The sequence below is a fragment of the Megalobrama amblycephala genome, linkage group LG12, assembly GCF_018812025.1.
Source record: "Megalobrama amblycephala isolate DHTTF-2021 linkage group LG12, ASM1881202v1, whole genome shotgun sequence".
In the NCBI taxonomy this organism is placed as follows: Eukaryota; Metazoa; Chordata; class Actinopteri; order Cypriniformes; family Xenocyprididae; genus Megalobrama; species Megalobrama amblycephala.
The window spans coordinates 18,360,016-18,378,809 of NC_063055.1; the positions used below are offsets into that span (position 1 = coordinate 18,360,016).

The following is an 18,794-nucleotide window of genomic DNA, read 5'->3' on the forward strand; positions in this document are numbered from 1 at the left end:
ATAGATTTTTTTTAAATTAATTTTTTTAACTGCCTATTTTGGGGCATCATTAACTATGCACTGATTTACACTCGACGCCGCCCCTTTAAATGCTCACGCTCCCTGCCAAACGAGCTCTCGACTATATTACAGTGCATTTACAAAGTTCACACAGCTAATATAACCCTCAAATGGATCTTTACAAGATGTTCGTCATGCATGCTGTATGCATGCTTCGAATTATGTGAGTAAAGTATTTTTTTCGATGTTAACGTTTTATTCTGAGTGAATTTGAGGCTATATGCTCCGTGGCTAACGGCTAATGCTACACTGTTGGAGAGATTTATAAAGAATGAAGTTGTGTTTATGAATTATACAGACTGCAAGTGTTTAAAAATGAAAATAGCGACGGCTCTTGTCTCCGTGAATACAGTAATAAACGATGGTGACTTTAACCACATTTAACAGTAAATTAGCAACATGCTAACGAAACATTTAGAAAGATAATTTACAAATATCACTAAAAATATCATGTTATCATGGATCATGTCAGTTATTATTGCTCCATCTGCCATTTTTCTCTATTGTTCTTGCTTGATTACCTAGTCTGATGCTTCATCTGTGCACAGATCCAGACGTTACTGGCTTGTGTAATCCCTTAAACATGGGCTGGCATTATGCAAATATTGGGGCGTACACCCCGACTGTTACGTAACAGTCGGTGTTATGTGTTATATGTCGGTGTTATTGTTCACCCAACGGTTCTGTGTATCACTACACAACACCCTTAGTAACCACTCTTAACAACGTGAAGTGTTCGTTCTCAATTGATATTGTTCATTAAAGCTTACTATATTATGTAGAAGAGTATTGTGAGAAAGAGATCAGTGAGCGAGTTTATTATCTGCATTCAGATTTAGTGTTTTCCTTCAAGTCCGTCCTATGTTCATAATAAAAAAATCTGTAAAATGTCCGCTGCAATATCTTGTCCTTTTAACAGTTAAGGGGTTTGCCCATGACTGAGAGCGCTAGTCAATGCATTTTTATCAGTTGCGTCTTGTTCCGTGTTCACAACAATTCAGTCTTTTAAATGTAAAAGTCTTCGCTGCTGACTGACACACTCATAAAGACAGTCTTTGCCGCCATCTAATGGCATAATAATGTAACTTCTGTTGCTGTTCATGGTCAGGGACTATTTTTTCCGGCGGAAGGAAGGATTTTATTGAAAGTTTACTTCATGAAAGTTGCATTGATACATATTTTTGGCTTTAATATTTGTATTGTGTGGTAACCGTTTTATAAAAGCAGTAAGGTATTCGAGGCTAGTGCTGTATTGTGAATAAGTCAAGGCTGAAGAGGTTGCAGGTACTCCGCTTTGCGTCATGCCTAACAACACCCTTCAGCCGTAACTTATTCACGATACAGCACAGCCTCTCATACCTTATTGCTTACTTAAATAGTTTGCCTTTAAAGGTCCCGTTCTTCGTGATCCCACGTTTCAAACTTTAGTTAGTGTGTAATGTTGTTGTTAGAGTATAAATAAAATCTGTAAAATTTTAAAGCTCAAAGTTCAATGCCAAGCGAGATATTTTATTTAACAGAAGTCGCCTACATCGAACAGCCAGTTTGGACTACATCCCTCTACTTCCTTCTTTAATGACGTCACTAAAACAGTTTTTTGACTAACCTCCGCCCACAGGAATACACAAGAGTTGCGTTTGTAGGGTGTGTTTGTCGCCATGTCATCGAAACGCTGTTATTTTCATCCCGCAGTCCAATCACAGGGTCTGATTCCGGCTCAAATTGATAGGGTAAAATTAAAGACATGTTTACAATAACACTGAGCGCGTGCATCTCCACGTTATGGTAAGAGGCGTGACCTTTCCGGGCAAGATGTGCTAAACTGCTGTCGAATCACAACACAGGAACCGCTGGCACAATCAGAACTCGTTACGTATTTCTGAAGGAGGGACTTCATAGAACAAGGAAGTCATCAGCCCGTTTTTATGACAGTGGAAACAGCGGTATACAGATAAGTAAATTATGTGAAAAATACTGTGTTTTTTTTACATGCGAAACATGAACACATGTTATATTGCACACTATAAACACAATCAAAGCTTCAAAAAACCACGAAAAACGGGACCTTTAATATGTTTTTACAATAACATGACTGGAAAATTGACTGAATTCTGACTGAAGGCTGAATTCATATAATATGTATCCTAAATGAATAATAAATTAAATAATAATTTCAAATGTTTTGTATCATTTGACAAAATTACAGCTTGTTTTGGGGGGGGGGGGGGGGGGGGATATATTATATTTATTTAAATTTGAATAACATATTTAAAGGGGTATTTCATGCTCTTTGTTTAGATGGTGATATTTAGAAATGTGTATCATATTTTTATGATGGATTTTCATCAGATAGATAGAAACTCTAACTCTAGGACAGTAAAAATCGTTACATACAAGGTATTATGAAAAGATTAATGATTAAGCATGGTAAAAAGTTTCCAAGATAGTTTTTATATGACTTTCATATAATAAAAAGAAAGAATTTAGTTTTAATTAAAATTCAACCCCTTTGACACAAAATTGCCTGAAGTTGAAGAAACACGCAATAATAAAATCCAGCTGTCAAAGTGCTCCTAATGAAGAGAGATGTTTAATGAAAAGGTGTTTCAGCAGTTTCAGGTAACTTACTGAAATATTCCACTTATTTCTCTTTTAAATGAAAAGAAAGTGCTTCTGTCTCACCGCCCACAGTAAATTACTCTCTAATGAAATGGCAGAGCGGGTGATCAAATATGACATTTTCTGCAGAATGCGAGAACATTGTCACCCGCTGAAACGTTTGAGTTACTGTCTGTCTTTATTGAATGGAGCACTGTGATTACAGAGGAGAATAAACAAAGAGGAAATGACACACACATACACGTACTCATCAGAAGAAGTCAAGACATTAAGAACGCAGTTTTGTTGTTCTAAAGGTCTACCTCCATACATGTTTCTGAAATCTTTTTACATGTTGTTGCATGTTTTACATGTTGTTCACATGTTTGTTGTTGCAAAGGCTGACACTCAAACAGATGTTCCTCTATTCATGTGGAACTGAAGGCTGTTTTGCACAGCTGCTGAGAGTTACAATAAATGACCCTGCATTGGATCACAAGTCTGTGTTGCCTAAAGCTTATTCAACCAAACCTGGGAATAGAATGTTTATACACTGAAAAGAATATGACAAATTTCCATCAAAAAACTGAACTAATTAAATGATGTATAACGAATTATGAATAAATGTATTTAATAAAAATGTTTTAAAATAAACAAGTAATTAGTGTGTTTTAAGAAATCAAAATTTGTTGGATTTAAGCAAAACAATTTGGTAAAAGGCAAAGCAACTACATTTGCTTTGGCAATAGTTAAAGAAATTGATATGTCTACATTTTAAAACCCGATAAGGTATGGTAACTCAAACCATTTGAGGAAACCAGTTGCCTTAAACATTTAAGCTTTAAAACCAATAAGTATGAGTACTGCAAACTCATATAATTTAACGGATTAATTCACTTCTGAATGAAAATTTCCTGATAATTTACTCACACCCATGTCATCCAAGATGTTCATGTCTTTCTTTCTTCAGTCGAAAAGAAATTAAGGTTTTTGAGGAAAACATTCCAGGATTTTTCTCCATATAGTGGACTTCAGTGGGGTTCACTTAATCCTTTAAGTTATCCTTTAAGTTAAATTCACTTATATTTTAGTGTTGGTTTAGTCAATCATTAGAGTAAACCCAACTTAAAGATATTGGGCCCTATCATACACCCGGCGCAATGCGACGCTAGGTGCGACTAGTTTCAGCCCAGAGCAGTTATCATTTTCACATCCTGCGCCATGTTGTTTAAATAGAAAATGCATTTGCGCCCATGTTGCGTATTAACATCGCACACGAGCAGATTTGTTTCCTCGCTAGAGAAGCATTCAGTTTTTGTACTTGCAAATTCCGCCATGTAAATAGAGAATCTTTCATGGCGCAAGCGCAACTGGCTTTTAAAGGGAATAGGAGAAGAGAATCTGATTGGTTTATTGCACGTTATGACCAAAACACACCCGTCCTTAAACTAGCAAAAGTGGATTTGGACACGCCCTAAGCTCACTTGCGCCATGCGCTTTAGACCATGCGTTTAGATCGTTAAAATAGGGCCCTTTAAGTTAATTCCACTCATTCAGTTTGAATTCAGGTAAGAAATCTAAGTCTTAACAACTATATAACTACTTAAATGGTTTGAGGAAACCGATTGCCTTAAATGGTTTGAGTTCATCAAACTCAAAGTAATAAAGTAAAATAAACATAAAACTAAGCAAAAACTAACATTTGTACAAAGCAATGACAGAACAGGAGTAAAACTTAGTAAGTTCAGAATACTCAAAACATTTAAGTAAATCCCAACATAACACAACATTAAATATTAACTTGTGTCCCCCTATATTAATCTTGTCCAAAAACACTCAAAATAACACTTAATTTCAACATTTTTTACTTATACAGTCTGACACAAAGCATGCTGGTAATTAGAAATGTGCTGCAACTCAATCATATTAAGTTAAGCTTACTACAATCAAATTTTGAGTTCACACAACTTTTTTTCTGTTAAGTACAATGAACTTTCATTTCACTTTTATTTCATTAATTTCACTGTTCGGTTTTACAGTAGCAAATTTAAAGATATTTAAATAGATGTAATTGAAACCATGGGCCGTATTCACAAAACATTTTATCTTACCACTAAGAGTTCTCCTAAATAGCAGTAAAAGTTCTTAGCTAAGAGTTTTCTCTTAAAACCTATTCACAAAGCTGCTGAGACAAATTTTACTAAGGAATAGAGAGAAGTCTTAAGCTAAGAGTAAGGGCGGGGTTGACCTCGTTGCTATGGAGTATACACACAGTGATTGGCTGATAGGGGAGGAGTCAGAGATTTAATCATAGAAATATTGTAGAATGAGGTGTCATATTTCCATATTAAAATAAAGGTTTAAAATACAAATGTTGCCCTATTCAAATAAATATTTTTTAATAAAAATGTTGCCATAGTCAAAATAAAATGTTGCCATATTGTTGCCATAAGGTTTTAAAATGTAGGCTAATTGTCACTAATTAAACTAGTATATACAGTTAAATGTCTTCATCTCAAGAGAATGCAGAATTCAAGCGACAAATTATGTTTTATAAACAAAGTTTAGGAGAAACACATTCGAACAGTCTTTCTAATCAGCTCGAGAGGAGGAATATATACACAGACGAGAGTCGACTCGCCTATAGTTACTTCGACAGTTTTCTGCATCCCTCCGCCAACCCGCTCCTCATTCTCGGCTGGGGATATGGGGATAACTTTGGATTTGGGCTAAATTTCAAGCTTGGAGCCCTCGATCCCCTTGAACAGCACACCAAATACGCTTAACATATATATATATATATATATATATATATATATATATATATATATATATATATATATATATATATATATATATATATATATATATATACAGTACAGTCCAAAAGTTTGGAACCACTAAGATTTTTAATGTTTTTAAAAGAAGTTTCGTCTGCTCACCAAGGCTACATTTATTTAATTAAAAATACAGTAAAAAACAGTAATATTGTGAAATATTATTACAATTTAAAATAACTGTGTACTATTTAAATATATTTGACAAAGTAATTTATTCCTGTGATGCAAAGCTGAATTTTCAGCATCGTTACTCCAGTCTTCAGTGTCACATGATCCTTCAGAAATCATTCTAATATGCTGATCTGCTGCTCAATAAACATTTATGATTATTTGTAATGTTGAAAACAGTTGTGTACTTTTTTTTTCAGGATTCCTTGATGAATAGAAAGTTCAAAAGAACAGCATTTATCTGAAATACAAAGCTTCTGTAGCATTATACACTACCGTTCAAACGTTTGGGGTCAGTAAGAATTTGTATTTGTATTTTTTTGAAAAGAAATTAAAGAAATTAATACTTTTATTCAGCAAGGATGCATTAAATCAATCAAAAGTGGCAGTAAAGACATTTATAATGTTACAAAAGATTAGATTTCAGATAAACACTGTTCTTTTGAACTTTCTATTCATCAAATAATCCTGAAAAAAAATATTGTACACAAATATTTTGTACAATTGTACACATTAAATGTTTCTTGAGCAGCAGATCAGCACATTAGAATGATTTCTGAAGGATCATGTGACATTGAAGACTGGAGTAATGATGCTGAAATTTCAGCTTTGATCACAGGAATAAATTACTTTGTGAAATATATTCAAATAGAAAACAGTTATTTTAAATTGTAATAATATTTCACAATATTACTGTTTTTACTGTATTTTTAATTAAATAAATGTAGCCTTGGTGAACAGACAAAACTTCTTTTAAAAACATTAAAAATCTTAGTGGTTCCAAACTTTTGGACTGTACTGTATATATATATATATATATATATATATATATATATATATATATATATATATATATATATATATATATATATATTACTCTATTCAATCATTTGTAAGTGTGAACTTATGAAAACCATTGCCATAGGTAATCAGACAATATTTATTTATTTGTTAAAGTTTTTTTTTCTCATCGTAGATTCAAATCTATAAATAAAAATGTATTGCATTTATGAAGAAAATGTTCAGCACCCAAGGCTCTATCGCTATTGCCAGGTTTCAGTGTCTTTGGGTGGACTAGGACTGTTTGTGATTTGGTCTTAGTGACTTAGGAGTCCTCTTGACTACTCCTAATGTTTCATAGATTTAGGAGCTAGTTTTAGCACTAAAATGCTTTGTGAAATACTCTTAGAGCAAAAATTTAGGAGTCCTAAAATTAGGACTGACACGCCCATTATTTTTAAGAGTTTCTCCTAAATCTGCAATTTAGGAGCTACTTTTAGCCTTAAGATGTTTTGTGAATACGGCCCCATGTGTTTAAATATTACTTTTGCCAGTTTTTTTGTTGTTGTTTTTTTCTAAATGTATATAAACATGTTTACTAGATTAATCCCAAGTATTTCTATATTTACAAATAAAAATACTTTTTATTAACATAAACACTTAAAAATCATTGACAGCACAACACTGGACTGTTCGGAACTGGCAAGCAATACATTTGGATCTAAATACATTTGAAAATGCAAATGTGAGATTTGGAGCAGCTTTCAGAAGAATGGCTGATCTGTCAGTAGAGTAATATAGGAACATATAGGAATATTTCTGGCCATGACTTTTATTAAGAGCATGTCAGTGACTGATTTGGTTAATTTTAATGAGGTTGTATATTATTTTTGTGTTATTTATAGGCTCAGGTTGAGGCTAAGAAGGAACATGAAGGTGCCGTCCATCTGTTAGAGGTGAGTAACGATGTCTACTCATGAATGTTAGTGCATGTGTATGTGAGTGTGCATATAAGCATGCGATTTTAAATCGTATCTTGGCTGACCTTTAAAGTACAGCACATTCCACATGCGTCATCATGTATTTTCTCATATTAGCCAAAAATCTGGCTACCATATGAGTCACATCTTAGCTTACACCTTTTTTATTTTGAGTTATTCAGACAAATTTATTAAATAAACTAGTAAGTTCTTGTGGAAATATCTTTACTGATTAGTTTCATTATTTAATGCTTTAAACTAATGTACATTTCTCTGACGCACATTTTATGATTTATTTACCATATTCTACTGTACTTCGTTCTTTTCATTCATTGCTGTCATTAATTGGCAATTAAGGGAAAATGTGGGTGAAAAAACTGTACTCATGTTGGGTCTTTGTGACTTTTGAAACTGAAGAAATGTTTGTGTGTGCAACTGTGATTTGTTTGGTTTCTTACATCTCTTGTCACTATGTTACTGGTCTTTTTTGTTTTGTTTTTGTTTTTTGTTTTTTTGCATATACAGAATCACTTGGACAGCATGCAGGTATTTTCGAGTTACTTCTCCTCAAAGTTCTCCCTCTCTTCCTCGTGTGACTCATTGGGGTAGTTCCTGTCACCTCGTTTAGCTGTCCTGTCAAATACCGCTCATATCCATGATTGATCTGTAAACATTTGATCAATATCTTTGATCTATATCGCCATAGATCAAATTATTGAATCGTTTTAGTACAAACCATCATTCTTCATAGTCATTTTATACATACCGGACAAAAGTTGTTTATGTGTTTTATAAATGTTTAAAGTATAAAAACAGGTCATGTTTTGCACGTTTTTGTCTTCAAAGCCAAATAGCTGCTTTTTATTGCATTTTATATTTGTAAATATTTATTACATTATATATATATATATATATATATATATATATATATATATATATATATATATATATATATATATATATATATGTAAGCAATAAGGTACGAAAGGCTGTGTTGTATCGTGAATAAGTCACGGCTGAAGGGCATTGTTAGGCACGACGTGAAGCAGAGTGCCTGCAACCCCTTCAGCCATGACTTATTCACAATACAGCACTAGCCTCGAGTACCTTATTGCTTTTATAAAACGGTTACCACACAATACAAATCTTAAAACCAGAAATATGTATTAATGCAACTTTCATGAAGTAAACTAAAAGCCTTCCTTCCGCCGGAAAAAAATAGTCCCTGACCATGAACAGCAACAGAAGTTACATTATTACGCCATTAGATGGCGGCAAAGACTGTCTATATGAGTGTGTCAGTCAGTAGCGAAGACTTTTACATTTAAAAGACTGAATTGTTGTGAACACGGAACAAGATGCAACTGACAAATGCTTTGACGTGCTGTCAGTCACGGGAAAATCCCTTAACTGTTAAAAGGACAAGATAATACATTGGACATTTAAACAGATTTTTTATTATGAACATAGGACTGACCTGAAGGAAAATGCTAATGCAGGTAATAAACTCACTCAGTCGATCTCTTTCTCAGTACTAGTTCTACATAATACATTAATCTTCAATGAACAATATCAATTGAGAACAAACACTTTACGTTGCTAAGAGTCGTTGCTAAGTGTGTTGTGTAGTGATACACAGAACCTTTGGGTGAAGCGGTCATAGCCGTGTATTATCGTGAATAAAACACAGCTATTGACTAATCAGAATCAAGGACAGGAACTAACCGTTTTATAAAGATATATAATTGAATTAACCTAAATTGTTTTTAATGTTATTTAAATCAAATAATATTTACAAACCCGATTCCAAAAAAGTTGGGACACTGTACAAATTGTGAATAAAAACAGAATGCAATGATGTTGAAATTATTTCAAATTTCAATATTTTATTCAGAATACAACATAGATGACATATCAAATGTTTAAACTGAGAAAATGTGTAATTTTAAGGGAAAAATAAGTTGATTTTAAATTTCATGGCATCAACACATCTCAAAAAAGTTGGGACAAGGCCATGTTTACCACTGTGTGGCATCCCCTCTTCTTTTTATAACAGTCTGCAAACATCTGGGGACTGAGGAGACTAGTTGCTCAAGTTTAGGAATAGGAATGTGTCCCATTCTTGTCTAATACAGGCTTCTAGTTGCTCATCTGTCTTAGGTCTTCTTTGTCACATCTTCCTCTTTATGATGCACCAAATGCTTTCTATGGGTGAAAGATCTGGACTGCAGGCTGGCCATTTCAGTACCCGGATCCTTCTTCTACGCAGCCATGATGTTGTAATTGATGCAGTATGTGGTCTGGCATTGTCATGTTGGTAAATGCAAGGTCTTCCCTGAAAGAGATGACGTCTGGATGGGAGCATATGTTGTTCTAGAACTTGGATATACCTTTCAGCATTGATGGTGCCTTTCCAGATGTGTAAGCTGCCCATGCAACCCCATACCATCAGAGATGCAGGCTTCTGAACTGAGCGCTGATAACAACTTGGGTTGTCCTTGTCCTCTTTAGTCCGGATGACATGGTGTCCCAGTTTTCCAAAAAGAACTTCACATTTTGATTCGTCTGACCACGGAACAGTTTTCCACTTTGCCACAGTCCATTTTAAATGAGCCTTGGCCTGCGCTTCTGGACCATGTTTAGATATGGCTTAATTTTTGACCTATAGAGTTTTAGCCGGCAACGGCGAATGGCACGGTGGATTGTGTTCACCGACAATGTTTTCTGGAAGTATTCCTGAGCCCGTGTTGTGATTTCCATTACAGTAGCATTCCTGTATGTGATGCAGTGCTGTCTAAGGGCCCGAAGATCACGGGCATCCAGTATGGTTTTCCGGCCTTGACCCTTACGCACAGAGATTGTTCCAGATTCTCTGAATCTTTGGATGATATTATGCACTGTAGATGATGATAACTTCAAACTCTTTGCAATTTTTCTCTGAGAAACTCTTTTCTGATATTGCTCCACTATTTTTCGCCGCAGCATTGGGGGAATTGGTGATCCTCTGCCCATCTTGACTTCTGAGAAACACTGCTACTCTGAGAGGCTCTTTTTATTCCCAATCATGTTGCCAGTTGACCTAATAAGTTGCAAATTGGTCCTCCAGGTGTTCCTTATATGTACATTTAACTTTTCCGGCCTCTTATTGCTACCTGTCCCAAATTTTTTGGAATGTGTAGCTCTCGTGAAATCCAAAATGAGCCAATATTTGGCATGACATTTCAAAATGTCTCACTTTCAACATTTGATATGTCATCTATATTCTATTGTGAATAAAATATAAGTTTATGAGATTTGTAAATTATTGCATTCCTTTTTTATTCACAATTTGTACAATGTCCCAACTTTTTTGGAATTGGGTTTGACATTACATTAAACTATTTTTTAAATAATTTATATGGAATAAAAAAACAAAAAAAAAAAACATAAAATTAAATCTTATTTCATTATATTTAAATATTTCAGTGAATTGTTTGTTACTATTATTTGAAATGTATATTTAAAATGTATGTAAAATGCCATTTTAATAGATATTTAACTAATGAAAAACAGATTTGTCTTTGAAAAACCATCTTTAAACAAAGGGTAAAAAAGTCTTCCACTGTAGATTTAAGTGTTACGTTTTTTTTTTTTTTTTTTTTTTTTTCCCAAACCAAGTTGTTTGAAACCATCCAGCTGTCCCCTCATTCCTCTTGAGAGGCAGTTTTTTTTTTTTTTTTTGATAGTACAGATGCTTAACAGGAGATAAATGAAGATGAGGGCAGCCTCTGTAGTTGAGGGCATGTTCATGAAAGTAAGTTTGTTCTCAGTGGTTAAAGTTTCTCATTCACTGCCTGATCCTTTCTGCTCTTCCTGTGTTGCGATGCATGTATGCTGCCTTGTGCTGAATCCTGTTAGCGCCTCATGGATATGTGCGTTTGCAGATCAGATCAGCAAAAATAAACATGACTGATGGATTGCAAAACGTGACATGTCTCCCTTCCACCACCCTCCTGTAATTTCCTTGCCTAAAAAGCCCTGTTTAGTGATTTATGTAAACTTGTAACTGTGCATAAACACATTGCACAAGTTACAGTTCCATGTTGACATGATTAAAATGCAAACTCACACCTCTAATGCAGTTAATAATATTGATGTACAAGTATTCATGTGAGTTTCGTCAAATCATCAGGCATAAACAGCTTTTACTGTTATTTTGGCATGTGTGGTACCCTCCTCCATATAATATTACTTCCCATCGCTAATTTCATGACCAAAAAAGAGATTTGTTGTACAATAACAGCTGAACATAGATTGACTCCTGTCTTTGTTTGATTCTGTTGGTGTCTGAAGCTGAGAAGTGTCCTACGCACTAAGAACACAATGCGATTTTTGGTAGGAAAAACCTCCTTTTAGATGTGGGCCATTCATGTAGTATTGTACTGTAGGTTGCTTACCACAGTTGGTAGAGTTCGTTGGCTCCATTCATTAGCTTTGTTCGGTTAGTTAATGTGAAGTGTAGATGTTAACAATTGTAAATGTCAGTGCTGCTAGAATCTTTGTGCTGAAGAATGTTTTTTTATCACAGACCAGACAAACTGGTCTCTGTACGTTTTTAATACTAGTCTTTCTCTTTTCCTTTTCTTTGCATTCCTCTTTCTCTTTTCAGGCTAAAGTGAGAGAACTGGAGGAAAAATGCCGGACACAGAGTGAGCAGTTTAACCTGCTGTCAAAAGAGTTGGAGAAGTTCAGGTTGCAGGCTGGGAAGTTAGATATTCTGAGCAGCAGTCAGCTCACCGGGAGCGACTCGCCCGGTTCACCCACCAAACCCCTCACCCTCTCCCAGCTCCTCAACGGCCTCACTGCCCCCTCCGGGAAAGGTACTGTGTGCATACTGAAGAAGATCATGTGTCGACACTTCCTTACATAGCAAGAAACATGGTATGGTTTGTTTTGATTATGTGGTGGTGAAAATCCATATTTGACATTTTACTGTTTCATTCATTCTAATTAATTTAAAGCTGCTGTCCGTAACTTTTTTTGGTTAAAAATTATCCAAAATCAATCAAGTACATAACCAATGTGTGTTCAAAACTATCTCCTTGCCTTAGCCCGATTCACAACGGTAAGCTTGTAATAATCTTTCATAATAAAATCGGTACTGGTGGGTTTCCGCGGCAAATTCGAGCATGCAGCCCTTCGTCTTTGGTCCAAAGGTCCAAATGACAATCATCAGTGACAACTGGAGATTCACCCGTAGTCAAAACCACAGAAATTGAAATCTACAGGTAACGCTAATACACACTAAATACACTTAGTCATGCAACGCTGATGTTGTTAACATTAACAATTTGAGAACAAAGTATAACAATAATAATAATTTGCATGGTTCGATGTGATCTGAGCTAGGCGATCGTTAGATTTAATGATGTTTTATTAACAAAGTTCGGGAGGAGCAGGTTCATATAAGTAACCTAATTAGCACATGTGGAAAGCATTCAGCTAATCAATTCAACCAACAACAGGAGGTATATACTGCAGACTTGCCTCTGTTCATTGACAGTTTATCCGCATCCCTCCACCACCCCATCTCCTCACTTCTAGTTCTATCTATTATTACCACATCGAGGGGAGTACTCTGGGTTCGGGCCAAAATTCTGAGCTCGGAGCCCTCCCCCCGGACAGCACGCCAAATACGCATAACTTTACTCTATTTAATTATATGGATGTGTGAAATCATCACTGGCAGCACGATTTATTGTAATGCCTTTTTTCTTAGTTGGTCAGAACAAAAGTGGCAGACATGTTACTTACTTGTTCAGATGACATTTTCTGGTTAAAATTCTTATTTTGGTCATACTTCCAAGACAAGATAGTATCCACACCGATGTGGTGACTGACAGCAAACATTAGATACCCAACGCACATAAAGATGATAATTCCACAAATAACTGCAATTGCAGGTTTCAAACAGGGATGGCGACAAAGAGGCAAAACTTATGGACTGCAGCTTTAAAAAAAGCAGATAAAAGTATAGAAGTACCTCAAAATATTTGGAAACTTTTGAGCATCTTTGTCATTGCGTTATAAAATCATTTTCATCTGCAAACAGAACTAACTTTGTTTAGTTGCTGTTTGACAACTATATAGTGGCTTACACTTTTTTAATTGTAAACAATACTATATACAGAATATCTATATACAGTATATTGGTATATTGATTTTTATCATTTTGAAGCTAAGAAACATTCTTATTTAACAGTGTTTGTGCTTTATTTAATTAAAATAAATTGCTTTTAGTTATAAGTTTTGTCATTTTGTTAATGTAGATTTTAATTAATACTTTTTATTCAGCAATGATGCATTAAACTGATCAAAAGTGAAAGTAATTTCTATTACTTCATATTCGTTCATCTTCAGTTTGGCATCTTTCATCCTTTACCTTTCCCATAAGGCAATATGAAACAATATCTAATGCTGAATAATCTGAAGACTGATAAGATCAACAGCAGTGATGATGTGCTGAGATGGAGGGAGGAGGATGGGGCTGTACACAGTAATGAAGTAATCAGTCACCTTTGTGTGTGTGTGTGAAGGTAATGAGGATTCGATGAGTAAGATCTCAGAGCTCATTCGGCCTCTGCAGATGACTGAAGGGGAGAAGGTAGAGCTCCTGTCTGTCAAACCCACCTTCCTGTCACGCAGCACACCCTCCAGCCCACGGCGGGCCTTCCTCTCTGAGGTGCGGCCCGTCATCGCCACTGCTGTGAGTATCTCAAACAAACGAATCAATCAGTGTTATTAATGTTAACCCTTCACACTTTTATTTTAGTTTAATCTTTTAAACTGAAAGTTAAATATATAAAAATAAGTGAGGTTCTACAAAATAAAATTGTTTAGATTTGCATCTTCTGAATGAAATACCAGTGCTTGCAAGCCAGTACAAGAATAGTGTTAATAGGCTTTAGACTTTGGTTCTGTGTGTAAATTAAATGCAAGCATTAACCCATATACAGTAGGCAGCTATAGATGGCTAAACAGATGCCAGAAAGAAAAGAATTCAGTTTCCAAATAAATGCAAGAAAGTCTAATAGCAATTCAGTATGCAAATATTATAATGATTTTATCCCTGTTAATTTTGAAAGATAGCAGTGCAAATCAATGCCCGATTTTTACTTACATTTATTTAAAATTTGACTTAAATTTATTATAAAGTTTATACAATCCGAATTCCGGAAATGTTGGGACGTTTTTTAAATTTGAATAAAATGAAAACTAAAAGACTTTCAAATCACACGAGCCAATATTTTTTTCACAATAGAACATAGATAATATAAATGTTTAAACAGAGAAATTTTACACTTTTATTCACTAAATGAGCTCATTTAAAATTTGATGCCTGCTACAGGTCTCAAAAAAGTTGGAAATTTTGAAAAGATTCAGATGGGAGAACATCTAGCAACTAATTAAGTTAATTGATATCAGGTCTGTAACATGATTAGCTATAAAAGGGATTTTCTGTTCACACAGAACGCGTTTTTCTATTCCAATGTGCTACTTTCCCATTGTTTTTCTATGTAAACACGCACTTGATGGAAGTGCATGACCATTATGCTCGCGTCTCACATCTTTTGCAGCGCCTCGCACATAAGCGCCATGTTTTTAAGATGCCCTGTCAAGTTAAAAAAATTTCAACTTTTACACGCAGTGCCGCTCATCAATGTCAGTTCCAAAACAGTGAACCAATCAGAAGAACTCGGAGGCGGGGCAAGCGTTGCGAGCTTCTGTTTACAGTAGCAAGTTGGCATGACAACTGTTTTATTTGACGGCAACATGGCAGAGGAGGCGCTCAGTATTATCTTGTATTCTGTTTTTCCATGTCAAAACTCGTATCTATCAATTCTGCTGTTTGCCTATTTCTATTATTTCCGTTATTGTTGTTATTGCGTCACATCTCAAAAGTGCGTCTCAAGACCCTCGCGTTCTACGCTGTGCTTTTTTTAACACTCTGAGGTCGAAGGGTATCGCGGCGATACCACTGCGTTTTTTTTTCTTACCAGTGTGAAAGAGACTCAAAATACTCCGTCAATGTTGCACATACAATTAAGAGTTATACACCATTTTAATCTGTTGAATATCTTCTTTCATTTGTGTACACTCAGAGTAAAAACAAAATGTTGTGCTTTTTGTAAAATAAAGAAAACTAACATGATGCGTGATCTCTCGTCTCCCTCTGAACGAAGTCCAATCTGATAGTTCTCAGAAAATGAACTGTAACTTAGTGAATACTAATGACAAAAAAATTAGACTTATGTCTAAAGAAACGTTGAAATGTCAGGTTTTAAATCGTGCAAGTCAAATCAAAAACAAACATTCTGTGTTTATGTAATCTGTATGAAAACAGAGCCATGTCAGAAGTCCGCGATTCAGCTCATTATCTGCTAATGCGGCCACGCCCACGGAGCCAGCGCTATTCAGAGGCAAATTCTGAGGCAACACATGCATTCATCATCTCAATCGTGTATTTATTAGCTTCAAAACCATTCCTGAGCACTGTGTCTCACGTTTTTAGACGCAAAGACACCTTCTGTGTGAATTGCCCCTTAGAGAGGCAGAGTCTCTCAGAAGTAAAGATGGGCAATCTGTGAAATAGTGTGTAAAAAGATTGCGGAATACTTTAAAAACAATATTCCTCAACATCAAATTGCAAAGGCTTTGCAATACTCATCATCTACAGTGCATAACAGCATCAAAAGATTCAGAGAAACTGGAGAAATCTCTGTGCATAAGGGACTAGGCCAAAGACCTTTATTGGATGTCCATGGTCTCCGGGCCCTCAGACGACACTGCATCACTCATTGGCATGATTGTGTCAATGACATTACTAAATGGACCCAAGAATACTTCCAGAAACCACTGTAGTTAAACACAATCTGCTGTGCCATCTGCAGATGCCTACTAAAGCTCTATCATGCAAAAAAGAAACCATATGTGAACATGGTCCAGAAGCGCCGTCATGTCCTGTGGGCCAAGGCTCATTTAAACATGGACGCCCAGATGACGTCTGTTTAAGGGAAGGCTTTGTGTATTTCAGCAGGACAATACAAAACCACATACTGCAGCTATTACAACAGCATGGCTTCGTTGTAGAAGAGTCCGGGTACTGAATTGGCCTGCCTGCAGTCCAGATCTTTCACCAAATTCCAACACCAAAACTCCAGAAACTCATAACCTCGATGCCCAGACGTCTTCAAACTGTTTTGAAAAGAAGAGGAGATGCTACACCATGGAAAACATGCCCATGTCCCAACTATTTTGAGACCTGTAGCAGGCATCAAATTTAAAATGAGCTCATTTTGTGCATAAAATTGTAAAATTTATTTTTAAATATTCTATGTTCTAAACATATCTATGTTATATTGTAAATAAAATATTGGCTCATGTGATTTGAAAGTCTTTTAGTTTTCATTTTATTCAAATTTAAAAAAATGTCCCAACATTTCCGGAATTCGGGTTGTAAAAAGAAACAAGAAAACACTGATATTGTCTACAAAATAATGTTTGTATAGAGTCAAATGAATAGAATAAAACAAAATAAAATAAAATCTATTTTAACTGATAGATTTTAGATTTCAACAGAGCAAAGTAGATTCTAGTCGTGTGTCGTACCACAGTGATTTGGCCATTATGAGAATAATTACAGTATACACTGACAGAATGTGTGTGTGTGAGAGAAAGAGTGTGTGGGTGTGAATAGTCCAATCTGTCTGCTCAGACTGTGCTCTGCTGGTGTTATTGGCTTAATCGCCCACATTATCAGATTGCACACAGGAATTTGTTCTCAATTAATTCAGATTTCAGTTTTTGCCAAAAAATGATCAAAAATCAGAACTTGAAAAACATGTATTCTCTTTAAAACCCATTGATTTATCATTGACATTCTTAGGCTTCACACGGCACACAATCAGATTTGGTTTTCAAACCCGTTTTTGAGGTCTGAGAGTTCCAGTGGCATAGCAAGTCAGCCCTGGGCCCATATGCAAAAAATTTGTAATGGACTCGGAGGTGGGGGTCTGGGTACCTGCATACCCAGACACATCACCACTGGAGAGCTCAACAGTGTAATTTTGCAGTTTGATTAAATATAATCTGCATCATGAAGTGTCACCAGTATCTACAACAGCACAATGCCAAAAGACACTACTTGAATTATGAAAAGCAACTATTTTGAAATTCGATATGACCAATTAGACTGGAAAATTGTATGTAATCGGATTTCAACCACATATGGTTTGTTGCTGTTCAGACTACCAAAAAAAAAAAAAAAAAGAATTTGAGTCAGATACGCCAAATCTGTCTAAACAAAGCATTAAACTCCCTGGGCTGATAAGGCTTAGCATGCTGCTTTATAACAGCAATAGTAAAGCAATAGTGTAAGATAGTAAAGCTGACTATTAACTCATCTATCTGCTTTTCCTCTCTCTTTTAGATGGACAAAGAGATCGGCTCGTCCCCCAGGTCTAAGTCCAGATACACAGGCAAAGTGCGACTGTGTGTTGCCCGCTACAAGTGAGTGGATCCACTACAGCTGTTGTAACATGTTACCATAAGTTACAATTGGACGTTTGGTGTAATAATAGGTTATAGCGTGTCATTAGCTGTAATGATTTGTTATATCATGCCATTAGCTGTAATGATTAGGTGTAGAATAGCATTAGTCACTGTATCAGTTCTGCCTTAAAGAAATATTCTGGGTTAAGTACAAGTTAAGTGTATCAACAACATCTGTGCACACAATCAATTACCACAGACACAAATTTTGACTCATCTACCAAGCACAGCAGATAAACATTTAAAATACACTGTCATACAATCATAGAAAACGTTTACCAAAAATACGAGATTTACATTTCAGCTTTTAAACCCTCCAGTCAGCTTGCCCGAGGGCTTCCATTGCTCCACTAGCATCACCAGACGGTTTTACAAAAATAATGAAAAATTATGTTTTAAACAGGTTTCACTTCACTATATCAAGCTGGCCGAGATCTGTTTAACATGTCAGGGAAATCATCCTACAAATCGCTTAGTAATATCAGTGTTTTGCACTAATAGTTTAACATCACAAACATACATTTCTCCTTTAGGTTTGATTTAATCAAGAATATACCTTCAATATAGGGTTTAATAATAATTTTTAAAAAATCATGAATTAAATTCAGCCTGTCCTCTATGCAGTTATAACCCTTACGATGGCCCCAATGAGCATCCTGAAGCAGAGCTCCCCCTGGTGGCTGGGAAGTACCTATATGTTTATGGGACCATGGATGAGGACGGCTTCTATGAGGGTATGTCACATTACAGGGCTACTTCAGAGTGGTTATAAACTACC

At 35.5% G+C, this 18,794-nt stretch overlaps 1 protein-coding gene across 34 annotated transcripts in view; it reads left to right on the plus strand.

Annotated features, from left to right (window-relative positions):
• rimbp2b (RIMS binding protein 2b) overlaps positions 1 to 18,794 on the plus strand; it is a 187,755-nt gene that overhangs the window by 126,515 nt on the left and 42,446 nt on the right. For 25 of the 34 annotated variants that reach the window (XR_007187406.1, XR_007187404.1, XR_007187405.1 and 22 more), the window contains 7 exons: positions 7,352 to 7,402; positions 7,952 to 7,972; positions 11,759 to 11,800; positions 12,075 to 12,285; positions 14,002 to 14,171; positions 17,895 to 17,974; positions 18,641 to 18,750. Coding sequence is in view for 30 of the 34 variants with exons in the window: in XM_048209372.1 (XP_048065329.1) it covers positions 7,352 to 7,402; positions 7,952 to 7,972; positions 11,759 to 11,800; positions 12,075 to 12,285; positions 14,002 to 14,171; positions 17,895 to 17,974; positions 18,641 to 18,750 (685 nt within the window). In the remaining 4 variants the exon portion in view is untranslated. Of the gene's footprint in view, positions 1 to 7,351; positions 7,403 to 7,951; positions 7,973 to 10,925; positions 11,220 to 11,758; positions 11,801 to 12,074; positions 12,286 to 14,001; positions 14,172 to 17,894; positions 17,975 to 18,640; positions 18,751 to 18,794 lie in introns of those variants that run through there. The other 9 variants (XM_048209365.1, XM_048209388.1, XM_048209394.1 and 6 more) reach the window with 3 other exon arrangements.